The 12,355-nt window shown below is 45.3% G+C and overlaps 2 protein-coding genes across 3 annotated transcripts in view; one reads left to right on the plus strand and one right to left on the minus strand.

The window, feature by feature from the left end:
• Window positions 1–2,827: 2,827 nt before the first annotated feature.
• On the plus strand, window positions 2,828–8,810 carry LOC134027847 (ras-related protein Rab-11A-like). The gene is made up of 6 exons (XM_062471052.1): window positions 2,828–3,006; window positions 3,312–3,507; window positions 3,981–4,174; window positions 5,498–5,578; window positions 5,898–7,696; window positions 7,975–8,810. Exons 1-5 carry the CDS (start codon window positions 2,967–2,969, stop codon window positions 6,032–6,034), a joined length of 648 nt encoding a protein of 215 aa, XP_062327036.1. The 5' UTR covers window positions 2,828–2,966; the 3' UTR covers window positions 6,035–7,696; window positions 7,975–8,810.
• A 1,431-nt stretch (window positions 8,811–10,241) lies between these two features.
• Window positions 10,242–12,355, minus strand: part of LOC134028102 (multiple epidermal growth factor-like domains protein 11) — a 43,912-nt gene continuing 41,798 nt past the window's right edge. Inside the window, exons 24-25 of one of the 2 annotated variants that reach the window (XR_009931498.1) lie at window positions 11,325–11,884; window positions 10,242–11,289 (exon numbers count right to left, since the gene is read on the minus strand). Coding sequence is in view for 1 of the 2 variants with exons in the window: in XM_062471454.1 (XP_062327438.1) it covers window positions 11,706–11,884 (179 nt within the window). In the remaining variant the exon portion in view is untranslated. The other variant, XM_062471454.1, reaches the window with a different exon arrangement.

Here is a 12,355-nt window from a genome sequence, read left to right on the forward strand (position 1 = left end):
TAGGTACTCTTCAACTGTGAGTGACGGAATCTAAAACAAAAATCCAGAAAATCACATTGTATGTCATTTATTTGCATTTTATTGCATGACATAAGTATTTGATCACCAACCAACCAGTAAGAATCCCTCCCTCCATCATAACTTTTCTTCTCCATGTCCTTAACTCTTCTCTTACTTCCGGCACTTTCCCCTCTGCCTTCAAACAGGCCAGAGTTAGCTCCCTCTACTCAAAAAACCCTCCCTTAACCCAGCCGTCCTCCAGAACTACAGACCGGTATCACTACTACCCTTCTTTTCTAAAACAATCGAATGCGCTGTATCTAACCAACAGTCAAACTTCCTCTCTCAGAACAATCTGCTTGACCCCAACCAATCGGGCTTCAAGACTGTCTACTCCACAGAAACTGCCCTCCTGTCAGTCACCACTGCCCTCCAGTCTGCCAGAGCGGCTTCGAGGTCATCCATCATCATTCTGCTGGACCTTTCTGCAGCATTTGATACAGTTAACCATCAAATTCTGCTCGCCAGACTTTCTGAGATGGGCATCACTGGCACTGCACTTCAGTGGATCTCATCCTACCTGTGGGAAGATCCTACCAGGTCTCCTAGGGAGGCAAATTGTCAGGCCCCCGCCAGCTCTCCACTGGTGTCCCACAGGGCTCCGTCCTTGGATCGAGGCCTGCCTCAGAGACATCTCCGCCTGGATGACCGAGCACCAACTCCAGCTGAACCTCACCAAAACAGAACTCCTCATCATCCCGGCCAAACCCTCCATCTCCCACGATTTCTCAATCACCCTGGGATCGGCGACGATGACCCCTACATCCTCTGCCAGGAACCTCGGGGTGACCATGGATGACGAGCTCTCCCTCACAGCCCACATGGTTGCGGTCTCCCGGTCGTGTAGATTCACCCTCTACAACATCCGGAAGATCAGGAGATACCTGTCTGAGCATTGCACCCAGCTGCTAGTCCAAGCACTTGTCCTCTCATAGTTGGGCTACTGCAACCCGCCCTCTCCAGAGGATTCAGAACGCAGAGGCCCGTCTGGTCTTCAATCTACCCAGACGCTCCCATGTTATCCCGCTCCTCATCTCCCTCCACTGGCTTCCCATCACGGCCCGTATCAGATTCAAGACTCTGGTACTGACCTTCCGAGCGGTGAGCGGGACTACACCCGACTACATCAAGTTTCTCCTCCAGCCTTACACCCCCACCCGCCATCTACGGTCTTCTTCTGACAACCATCTGGTGGTCCCACCGCTCAAGAGCGCCCGGTTCTCCGTAGGCTGTGGGTGCTGAAAACAATTCACTGCCAGAAGAGTAGGTGGCGCTGCACTGCGATGCTAGCTAGGTTATCGAAAAGTCTGAGCAAATTTACAAATTAGCCGTTTCATCAATAAAATAAGCACATTTTCAGCAACTACACTGCCCATTTCTCGTCACATTTTAATTCAGATGCTGATTTACATGTACTGTTTAGCTGAAATATGAATTGTAAAAATTTACAGCAATGGCGGTCAAAGGATTCTGTTCGTCTTGTTGGTCACGGCAACACCGCCCTCGCCCGACGCAAGCGGTTCTTAATACGGACCAATCACAGCCAAGGGGTATCCGTAAAATGACGGACGGACAGACGGATAGTCAGGAAAATCAGGAGGTGCACGTAGAGCTCTCCGAGGGGCTCGGAGAGGGCGTTCCACGTCGGAGAGGGCGTTCCCTGTGTCCGTGTATGTGAAAACGCAGTAGTATAAATCGGCCTTAAGTTTGCCTTTAACCCCATTGTACCGAATTTGGTTGCAGTTCCACCAGAGTTCCACTGGGGGTGAACGCCGGCATGAGTGCACAATTAATGGGAGTCTATGTAGCTAGCTAGACGGCTAAATTTGTCTCTTTCGCCTGATTGTCGTTGAGAAATCTCAGATTAGATCTTTGTTTTTGCAAGTTCGACATGGATTATAGGTCGAAAGTTGAATGAACGAGAATTTATGTCCTTTCGATTTCTTACAGGGTGAGTCGTTGTTGCCCATAACAGGCTAGCATTCCGCTAATGAATGCTGATTGTATGACGTAATTGACATTTTAAAAGGCTTTTTAGAACAAAAAAGCGACCTTAAAAAAATCTCCCAGCAGTGTGTATTTTCTTTCAAATTACTAACAAAACATTTTATCCTGAGAAAAGTGGATTTTGAGCGGTATAGCTCCATAGACCTCCATTCGTTCTGCACTCACTGGTGAGCACCCTCATATGGAACCAGAGTGGAACTGCAACCAGTTCAGAACCCGGAAGTTTCCCGAGAGTGACAGTTCTCCCCATAGATATATAAAGGGTAGATGTCTCGTCCGCGTTGCCGGCCAACGGAGTCGAACGTCCGCACATGGCGGCCATCTTGCTACAGTCAACTCGCTCACCCATAACATTGTGTTGGTGCTACATGTACTTTTTAAATGACCATAACTTGCTCAATTTTGAAACCGATTTTGAAACGGTTTGGTTTGTTATCGACGTCAGAGATGTCGTTATGCCACTGCATACTTATGAATAATTATGTTTTTGTTTTTTTAAAGAATAGAAGTATGCAGTGGCATAACGACATCTCTGACGTCGATAACAAACTAAACCGTTTCAAAATCGGTTGAAAATTGAGCAAGTTATGGTCCTTTAAAAAGTACATGTAGCACCAACACAATGTTATGGGTGAGCGAGTTGACTGTAACAAGATGGCTGCCATGTGCAGACATTCTAGACTCCGCCGTAAGACATCTAGACTTTATATATCTATGGTTCTCCCCATATTAGACATTCTCTGGTAAACTTCAGAATCTTTCGAAGTCCCGGAAGTACGGGTTGAAAACAATCCGTTAGCAGTTAGCCAGCTGTCTTGTTAAATAACTAGAAGCAAAAGGCTTTTCTCAACATTTTTGCAGGATCATTTGAAGAAATACACATATTCAACTGATATAAAATGGGAACCAGAGATGACGAGTATGATTATTTATTCAAAGGTGTGTGCTCTTTATTCCACTCGGTCGGCTGTACTCTTCTGCTAGCTAGCTAGTTAGCCAGTTTGCAAGCGAACCACAAACAAACACAGCGGACACCCGTGAGTGGCAAGCGGGGTTCGTTTTGTGAATCTGTCTCTTGAATTTTTCTTTATAGCAGAGTAGTTAGCTAAGTATGAGTCACTGGTTTTAGCATGTGCTTGTTCATTGCTTTCTTAAGGCTAGCCTTGCAAATTATTCACTCAGTTTCATCAAACAGTAGCGTTATCTTTTCCGAACTGTCACAACAAATTGTCTATTTTGTTCAGTGGTGCTGATCGGGGACTCAGGTGTGGGTAAGAGTAACCTGCTGTCCCGCTTCACTCGGAACGAGTTCAACCTGGAAAGTAAAAGCACCATCGGAGTGGAGTTCGCCACGCGCAGCATCCAGGTGGACGGGAAGACGGTAAAGGCTCAGATCTGGGACACGGCCGGTCAGGAGCGCTACCGAGCCATCACTTCTGCGTAAGCTTAGAATGCGTGTCTCAGCCAACTAGTTTGTTTAACCTGTACATAAAGGACTTGATGTGTTGAGATTGTATTCCTTAGATCTACAGTAGGGCCCAAAAGTCTGTGTTTACTTTCTTCTAATTGTTTTATGCCTGTTTAATAGGCTATTGTAATATTCAATAATGAATAATTGTTCCTTAATAAAATATTCCTTATTGAATAAATATGTTAGAAACTAAGCAAATACTGTACATCCTGTACAACTGCATGCATAGAAAACCATCTCCAGATGTCTCCATGGTACCGTACATGGGTGGAGCCCTCTAATGGTGACCATCAGGTCTGTGTTCCTTCCTCCCCTCCTGTCTGCCTGACTGCCTCACATCTCCCTGTCTGCCGGTCTCTCTAATCCCATGCCTGTCTGTCCCCCTGCCTGTCTCTCTGCCTGACTGTCTCCCTGTCCTCCCCCCCCCCTCCTCTCCCCTCAGGTACTACCGGGGGGCGGTGGGGGCTCTCCTGGTCTATGACATCGCCAAGCACCTGACCTATGAGAACGTGGAGCGCTGGCTGAAGGAGCTGAGGGACCACGCCGACAGCAACATCGTCATCATGCTGGTGGGAAACAAGAGCGACCTGAGGCACCTGCGGGCTGTGCCCACCGACGAGGCTCGTGCCTTCGCTGGTCAGTAGGACAGGATGGGTTAGATTTAGTTCCTCCTATAGAGGTAGAAATGTCAGTACACCTCTAATATTCCCTAGTGAGGATGGAGGGGTAACAAAATTGAGACTAATTTGTTTATTGACCAAGATCACCGCCTACTGGTCAGAAAAGATAATTGGATTCGGTAGAGAACATCTGGATAAGAGCGTCTGCTAAATGACTAAATGTAAATTTATTTACAGGCCTCTTTGTTTTTCATGAACACAAACCGCTCATCCACTCAACGACACACACAGCACTGCAAGTGCTTGGGTCCTAAGCAGGACTCCTGTTGACTTTGTACAGGGAGCGACTCCCGCTGACTTCATACAAGGAGAGACTCCCGTTGACTTTGTACAGGAAGAGACTCCCGCTGACTTCGTACAGGGAGAGACTCCTGTTGACTTTGTACAGGGAGAGACTCCCGTTGACTTTGTGCAGGGAGAGACTCCTGTTGACTTTGTACAGGGAGAGACTCCCGTTGACTTTGTGCAGGGAGAGACTCCCGCTGACTTTGTACAGGGAGAGACTCCCGTTGACTTTGTGCAGGGAGAGACTCCCGTTGACTTTGTACAGGGAGAGACTCCCGTTGACTTTGTGCAGGGAGAGACTCCCGTTGACTTTGTACAGGGAGAGACTCCCGTTGACTTTGTACAGGAAGTGACTCCCGCTGACTTTGTACAGGGAGAGACTCCCGTTGACTTCATACAAGGAGAGACTCCCGTTGACTTTGTACAGGAAGAGACTCCCGTTGACTTTGTACAGGGAGAGACTCCCGTTGACTTTGTACAGGGAGAGACTCCCGTTGACTTTGTGCAGGGAGAGACTCCCGTTGACTTCATACAAGGAGAGACTCCCGTTGACTTCATACAAGGAGAGACTCCCGTTGACTTTGTGCAGGGAGAGACTCCCGTTGACTTCATACAAGGAGAGACTCCCGTTGACTTTGTGCAGGGAGAGACTCCCGTTGACTTTGTACAGGGAGAGACTCCCGTTGACTTCGTACAGGAAGAGACTCCCGTTGACTTTGTACAGGGAGAGACTCCCGTTGACTTTGTACAGGGAGAGACTCCCGTTGACTTTGTACAGGGAGTGCTTCTTAAGAGAATTGTGATACGGAAAGACAGACACTCAGAGTTTACTAAACAGCAACATGTGATGGCCCGTTCAGACACAGCTAGCACAGTCTGAGGACAGAATTTCAGATGGATACCACATCATAGTCTTGTGACTGTCAGAAGGTACATTGTCCAGATAAGTGACTGGGTCTGTAATCTATTTATAATATCATGTACTTTTTTGCAGAAAAGAATGGTTTGTCTTTCCTTGAGACGTCAGCCTTAGATTCGACCAATGTTGAGACGGCTTTCCAGAGCATTCTGACAGGTGAGCGTGCAAGCATCTATTCGGTGTCTGCATCTCCATGTCCAGCCTGATATGAATTTCTCCTCTCTTTCTCTTTCTTTCTCCCTCCTTCCCCCTGCCCCTGCTTCTCTCCCCCCTCCTTGCGTCCCGGCCTCCCCCTCCCTCCCTTCCCCCTGCCTCCTTCCCCCTGCCTCCCTCCCTTCCCCCTGCCTCTCTCCCCCCTCCCCCTGCCTCTCTCCCCCCTCCCCCTGCCTCTCCCCCCCTCCTTGCCTCCCCCTCCGTCCCTTACCCATGCCTCCCTGCCTCTCTCCCTCCCCCCTGCCTCCCTTCCCCCTGTCAGAAATCTATCGTATTGTCTCCCAGAAGCAGATGGCTGAGCGCCAGGAGTGTGACATGTCTCCTAGCAACAATGTGGTGAACATCCAGGTGCAGCCCACAGAAAACAAACCAAAGATGCAGTGTTGCCAGAACATCTAACCCAGAACATCTAACCCTAACCCAGAACATCTAACCCTAACCCACAGTGTTGCCTTCACCCCCCCCCCCTGTATTCTACCCAAAGTCCATGTGGTTGCGGTAGGCTTTTCTTATTACTTACAATTTTTAATTGTAGCCAACCTCCACCGTCAGCCATTTTTCAAGGTTCCCGGTTTTAAAAACTCTCATCATATTTACTCATGTATTTTACGCACATCTAAAAAGCTCTTAAGTCCCCTCGCCCAGTGGAGCAGACTGTGTCCCGGAGAGACCAGCTCAGACTGTGTCCCGGAGAGACCAGCTCAGACTGTGTCCCGGAGAGACCAGCTCAGACTGTGTCCCGGAGAGACCATCTCAGACTGTGTCCCGGTGAGACCATCTCAGACTGTGTCCCGGTGAGACCATCTCAGACTGTGTCCCGGAGAGACCAGCTCAGACTGTGTCCCGGTGAGACCAGCTCAGACTGTGTCCCGGTGAGACCAGCTCAGACTGTGTCCCGGTGAGACCAGCTCAGACTGTGTCCCGGTGAGACCAGTTCAATGCAGAACAACATGGTGACCCTGGCAAGCTCAGACCAGCTAAAGGTTCTTTAGCATGCAGAGATGAGGAGCAGAAGGGTTTTACACATTGTCAATTTGCTTGTAGTATGCATTTGCTTTTGCATGTTTGAAACGGCTCTTGGCTGTGTAGCATGTTTTAAACAAGGGAATTCCTCTGACTGATGGAAACATGCACATTGCCAAGACCAACTATTAGACCATATCTAATAAGCTGTTTGTATAAAAAACATTTCTTTTAAGCGTGAAGCATTTTGTCCAATACATTTGTCATATACATGGGAACACTACTAGTTTGATGTAGACACGTTTCCTCTAAATTATGGCGTTTTGGTCTCATGGATAATCGGTAAAGGAAATAGTGTAAAAGCATTTCCAGTTCCAACTTGGGAACATGTAACATTGGGAACATGTAACCATAGTAAAGCTGGAAACATGTAACCATAGTAATGTTGGGAATATGTAACGGTTGACTGACGTGTTTTTGTGTGTATCGTCATTCATTCAAAATGGAGATGAACAGATGACGAGAAATGAATTCATATTACTGTTTTAAACGTGTTTCACAGGGCTAGATAATTTACAAATGTAAAGTTTATAAATGTAACCACTTGCGACTGAACCTGAGAATTTTTACTGACTTGAATGAAGGACCCTTGTCTTGAAGAAGGCCAACTTTCAATGTTGATGGAAAATATCAAACATGCTGTTGGGAAGGTTAACAGAACAATGCAATTCTCATCCAAATAAAATATTAATATCATTTCAAAACTCAAGACGGTTTCCAAAAACAACGACAGTGTTTGTGTGTGGCCCTCCCAAAGAACGACCCACAGCTGCTCTCCCTCCCTGATGTGGAGGACAGGTCCCGTCACCATGCCAACCAGATCACCCTCTCGTGTCCCGTCACCATGCCAACCAGATCACCCTCTCGTGTCCCGTCACCATGCCAACCAGATCACCCTCTCGTGTCCCGTCACCATGCCAACCGGCTCACCCTCTCGTGTCCCGTCACCATGCCAACCGGCTCACCCTCTCGTGTCCCGTCACCATGAGCCTGGCTACACCACGCTGCCTCCCTGCTTCAGCATGGTGTTGTACTCCAGTCCCTCTTTAACCCCATAGCCCACCCCACCCAGCATCTTAACCCTTGTGTTCTCTTTGGGTCATTCTGACCCATCAGTCATTGTGACCCACCGTCGATTGCGACAACTTTACCTCATACAAAAACAAAGTGAAGCATTTTCTTTTAACCGTTGGACTGTCTCAGACCCCCCCCCCACATTGCGAAGGTTAAAAGAAAATTATTTTTATTTGTTTTTGTATTGGGTAAACACAACGATGGTTCGTTGTGAACCTTTGGGTCATGTGACCCGAAGGCAGCACAAGGGTTAAGCCTTACAAAGCTAGCTAAGCTCATTGCTACTCATGCCATTAAGGTTTGTTCCATGTACATATAATTATATATATTAATTTGTCTCTCTACTAAGATGACTGTGTCCTGGCAGCGTAGTAGTTCTGTTCACGTTGGGGCATTGCTAGCTGTAATGTACCTTATAATCCACATGCTTGGCTAGGAAGCTCCATTAGGATTATTACTAAATTTAGTTGTACTCTGTGCAGTGATATTATTCTATCTCTATAAAAAGGCGACACAGCGGTATCAAACTAAGGTGGACCTGAAACACAAACTTCACGATTGTAGCTTGAGGCTAAAAGCATTAGTAGAGAGTAGTATACTCAGATATACAGACGCGACCTGTGTGATGGCTGGCCACACCAGTGGCATTGCTAGCCTGTCCTCATACATCCAGCTAGTTGTCTGAACTGGAATGAACTGTCTTTTTTTGTGGAGTATGTTTGCATATACCTCAATTGTTTGCTTTACCTTTTGTTGAACTGTGTTTTGGTTAAAAAAAAATCTCTTGAACAATAATGCATTGCTGTTAATTAATGTGAGTGTATAAGTAAAAAAAGCTACATATTTTTCAATATTTGTGGGGGTTTATTTCTGTTGGAGTGTGTAAAGGGTGGAGAATGACATTTTGTACAGATATATATGAATTTAACCATTGTGTTCATATCTTTTAAGTTATCAGTTATCCTAGTAAAAGTGCACCATTCATGAATGTCCAGTCCAGAATCACAGCCTAAGACACACTGTCTGTACGTGTATTTGACCACATAAATTGTAATAAAGAAATCAGATGCTGAAAACATTTGATAAATTTTTGTGAAAATATTGAGTCTTGCTGCCATATTTACAACATGCCTATTCTGTTATTACACCAGTATTTCCATGAGATATGGTCAGTTAATTAAGTACATACAACGCAGTATAACGTAATTAGCTAATACAAAATACTTTAACGCGTGGGATTTGGGTCTGGACAAAGAATGTATTCGTTTGCAGAGATGGCAAAAGTACACATCCTTCACTCAAGTAAAAGTACAGATATTCATGTTTAAAAAGACTCAGGTAAAAGTTGAAGTACTGACTACACAAAGTTAAAAGTAAAGAACTGTGGGCTCTGACAAATACTTAAAAGTACCCATTACTACTACCAGTTGGACCTCACATTATATTAATACATGAATACAAAAAGACACTATACACATACATCGCATTCGTCAGGAATACTTTTTGACGCAGACCCTAACCCTTATATATATAATGCTTTTTGTCATGGGTGATCGGGAATGTCTCTATTCTCAGTCATGTCTCTATTCTCAGTCATGTGTCCATTTCTAACTCCCTCTGTCTCATCCAACCCATTTCATCCATCTAACATTAGCCATTCTTGTTTCCTTCAGCCTTGCTCCATGGTAGCTTCTTGCTTCATGGTAGCTTCAGCCTTGCTCCATGGTAGCTTCACTCTCGTTTTGAGTTGCTTGGTGGATTGGATGATTGCACTCTCCCACAGTAATAAGGAAAAAACAACACATATTGGCCATTTTTACACTTTATTTTACACTGGTCTATTCATTTTACACTGTCAGGGACCTCAGTAGCGTGTGGTAGATCCATATGCAGCCACAACAGCTTGGCACCTCCTCATGGGATCAGCTTCGGCGTGCTGTACGTGCCAGTGACCAACGCAAACATGTTGGCTGACAGCCAAGCTGTTGTGGCTGCGTATGGATCTTCCCACACACTACTGAGGTCCCTGACAGTGTAAAATGAATAAAGTGTAAAAATACGCCAATGTGTTGTTTTTTCCTTAATACTTGTCTTATTATTACTGTGGGAGAGTGCAATTCTCCAATCCAGAGTGAATACCAACAGAAGAATATCGCAGGGGATTTTGGCACATTTTGGGCCGCTACCCACACGGTTAGCTGTGTTGCTCATTCCATGAATACACGATCCTTACAAGTTGTACCTCGTTGTAAAGGTGACTAATCAGGCTTTCCAACGCTATAAAATATAATACCGATTGGTATTATTGAAGGGGAGGAATAGTATAGTTAGTATAGTTTACAAGAGTTTAGTATAGTAACAAAGTATTTGTACTTCGTTACTTCCCATCTCTGTTAAGGGGTTAGGGTTACACAATGATGAAAACATTGTTGCCAAATTATGCAGCTATTTAATAGTTGTGTATTTTATATTAAATGCACTTCTTGACAACCAGTCAAGAATCAGAATCAAAAAATGATGGTGTTGCCAGTACACAAACTAAGATAACACCACAGTAATTTTATTGAAAGCCTTAAAAAGTATGAAAAATTGTAAATTTCTATAAATTTAATAGCAATTCTTTAATCTGTACCAGAAAGAAACAATATTTTCAGCCAGTTGTTTAAAGGTCCCATGACATCAAATGTTGACTTTAGGAGGTTATTTAACATTAATATGAGTTCCCATAGCCTGCCTTTGGTCCCCAGTGGCTATACATTTCGATAGGTGTAAACCAAGCCAGGAGAGGATTTTTAAAACCGAGCGTTTCAGATTTCATTTTCTCAAAGGCGGAGAAGAAAAATCCTTTCCTTATGTCGTCATAAGGAGGAAGGTTACCTCCCCTTTCACTGCTTTGCCCGCACAGAGAATTTGGCCCACCAATGAGAAAATGAGCTACGACCGTGCGAGCGTGATATTGTTTTTTCCTCGAGACATCATGGCTTGCAAACGACGAAGGATGGCAGTTAGCCCCGCCTCTTTCTTCCTCATAGCATTTAAAGCTACAGACACAGAAACGGCACGTCCTGAGGAAAGCTCATTGTGGGACTGCTCGTAGTGGCTGTAATTCTGCACCAAGGCTGAATTTCGGGAAAGAGACTTCTGATACAGTATTAGGGGACCACTAATGCCTATATAAAAGCATCCAAAAACAGCATGTCATGGGATCTTTAAATGGTTAGGATGAATATAAAGTCTGTTTTTACAAATAATACATGGAGCAATGACGGAATTGCTCCATAAAACAGATAAACAGATTTATAATCTGGAACGCATGCACATGAGCTTTACGTCCTAAGAAATCACATAACTACTGCACAGTAAATATTTGTTACATTTCTCGACTTACACAAGATTGTGTCTGCCAAAAGGCATTACAGGACAGTTTTGATCTTAAACATGCAAAGTTAACACAAAATAAGATAATGTATAAATACCAGAACCAGAAGAACAGCGTGTGTTCTTTAGGGTCACAGACAGACATGCAGAGGTCATGCTGATACCTAATGATGCACAGTCTATTTCTGCATCTGTCGACTTTCTGCTCCAGGACATGTAGTGGCATCAGGCATTCCTTGCTTCTGATTGGCTATTTCATATTGGAGTTCAATTAAAGAGCTGCACACAAATGTGTTTGAGTTAGAAATCAGGCATGACAATTCTGAGTGTAACGACATCATCACAACATCTGTCTCTTGATGTCCCTCGTCATGGGCCAAAGTCTTCCTGCCATACCGCTAAGAAGCGCTGGAGTGCCCAACACAAACCTCAGGATGTGAACAAATGTCTTTCACTTCACTTTTGGTAAATTCTCCAGACCACCAGAAATAAATAAAAAGTGTTAAATATTTTTGTACCACCGTTGCCGCGGTGACAAAGTTAGTCCTCGGTTGCATTAATTACTAGAAGCCATTTTGGGTCAAAGACAGAGTCTCTATAGCACAGAGCTAGAGGAGTCTGTAGGCAGAGGAGGGCTATGTGCAGGGCTGAAGCGCACAGGCAGCAGGTCGTAGTGGGCAGGGATGTGGCTATTCCTCGGCAGGTCATAGGGGCTCTGGAAGTAGCCAGCTGCCACCAAGCCACCGGCCCGGTGGAGGGTGGTGACGGACGGCTCTGGGGACAGGAGAGAAGGAGGAGAGAGAAGGAAGAGAGAGAAGGAGAGGAAGAAAGAAAAGAAGGGACATTTTAAACTTTTATTCTCCGTCTTGCTTGTGTTGAAAGTCGTTCACTAGACTTGCTTGTGTTGAAAGTCGTTCACTAGACTTGCTTGCAGCTTGAAGCTAGGTCAAGTGCTGCTATTGTGCACAGCCCACCCCTTCACTCACCCTCGTTATACTAGCCTTAACACTAACCCTTCACTCACCCTGGTTATACTATCCCTAACACTAACCCTTCACTCACCCTCGTTATACTAGCCCTAACACTAACCTTCACTCACCCTCGTTATACTAGCCCTAACACTAACCTTCACTCACCCTCGTTATACTAGCCCTAACACTAACCTTCACTCACCCTCGTTATACTAGCCCTAACACTAACCTTCACTCACCCTCGTTATACTAGCCCTAACACTAACCCTTCACT

Source organism: Osmerus eperlanus, chromosome 10 (assembly GCF_963692335.1).
Source record: "Osmerus eperlanus chromosome 10, fOsmEpe2.1, whole genome shotgun sequence".
Lineage (NCBI taxonomy): Eukaryota > Metazoa > Chordata > Actinopteri > Osmeriformes > Osmeridae > Osmerus > Osmerus eperlanus.

Excerpts from the sequence above, each read along its gene's own strand:
- LOC134027847 (XM_062471052.1), top strand. The coding sequence starts at position 2,967 with ATGGGAACCAGAGATGACGAGTATGATTATTTATTCAAAG. Across the intron at positions 3,007-3,311 it reads GTATGATTATTTATTCAAAG|TGGTGCTGATCGGGGACTCA; the intron begins GTGTGTGCTCTT and ends TATTTTGTTCAG. Across the intron at positions 4,175-5,497 it reads CGAGGCTCGTGCCTTCGCTG|AAAAGAATGGTTTGTCTTTC; the intron begins GTCAGTAGGACA and ends ACTTTTTTGCAG.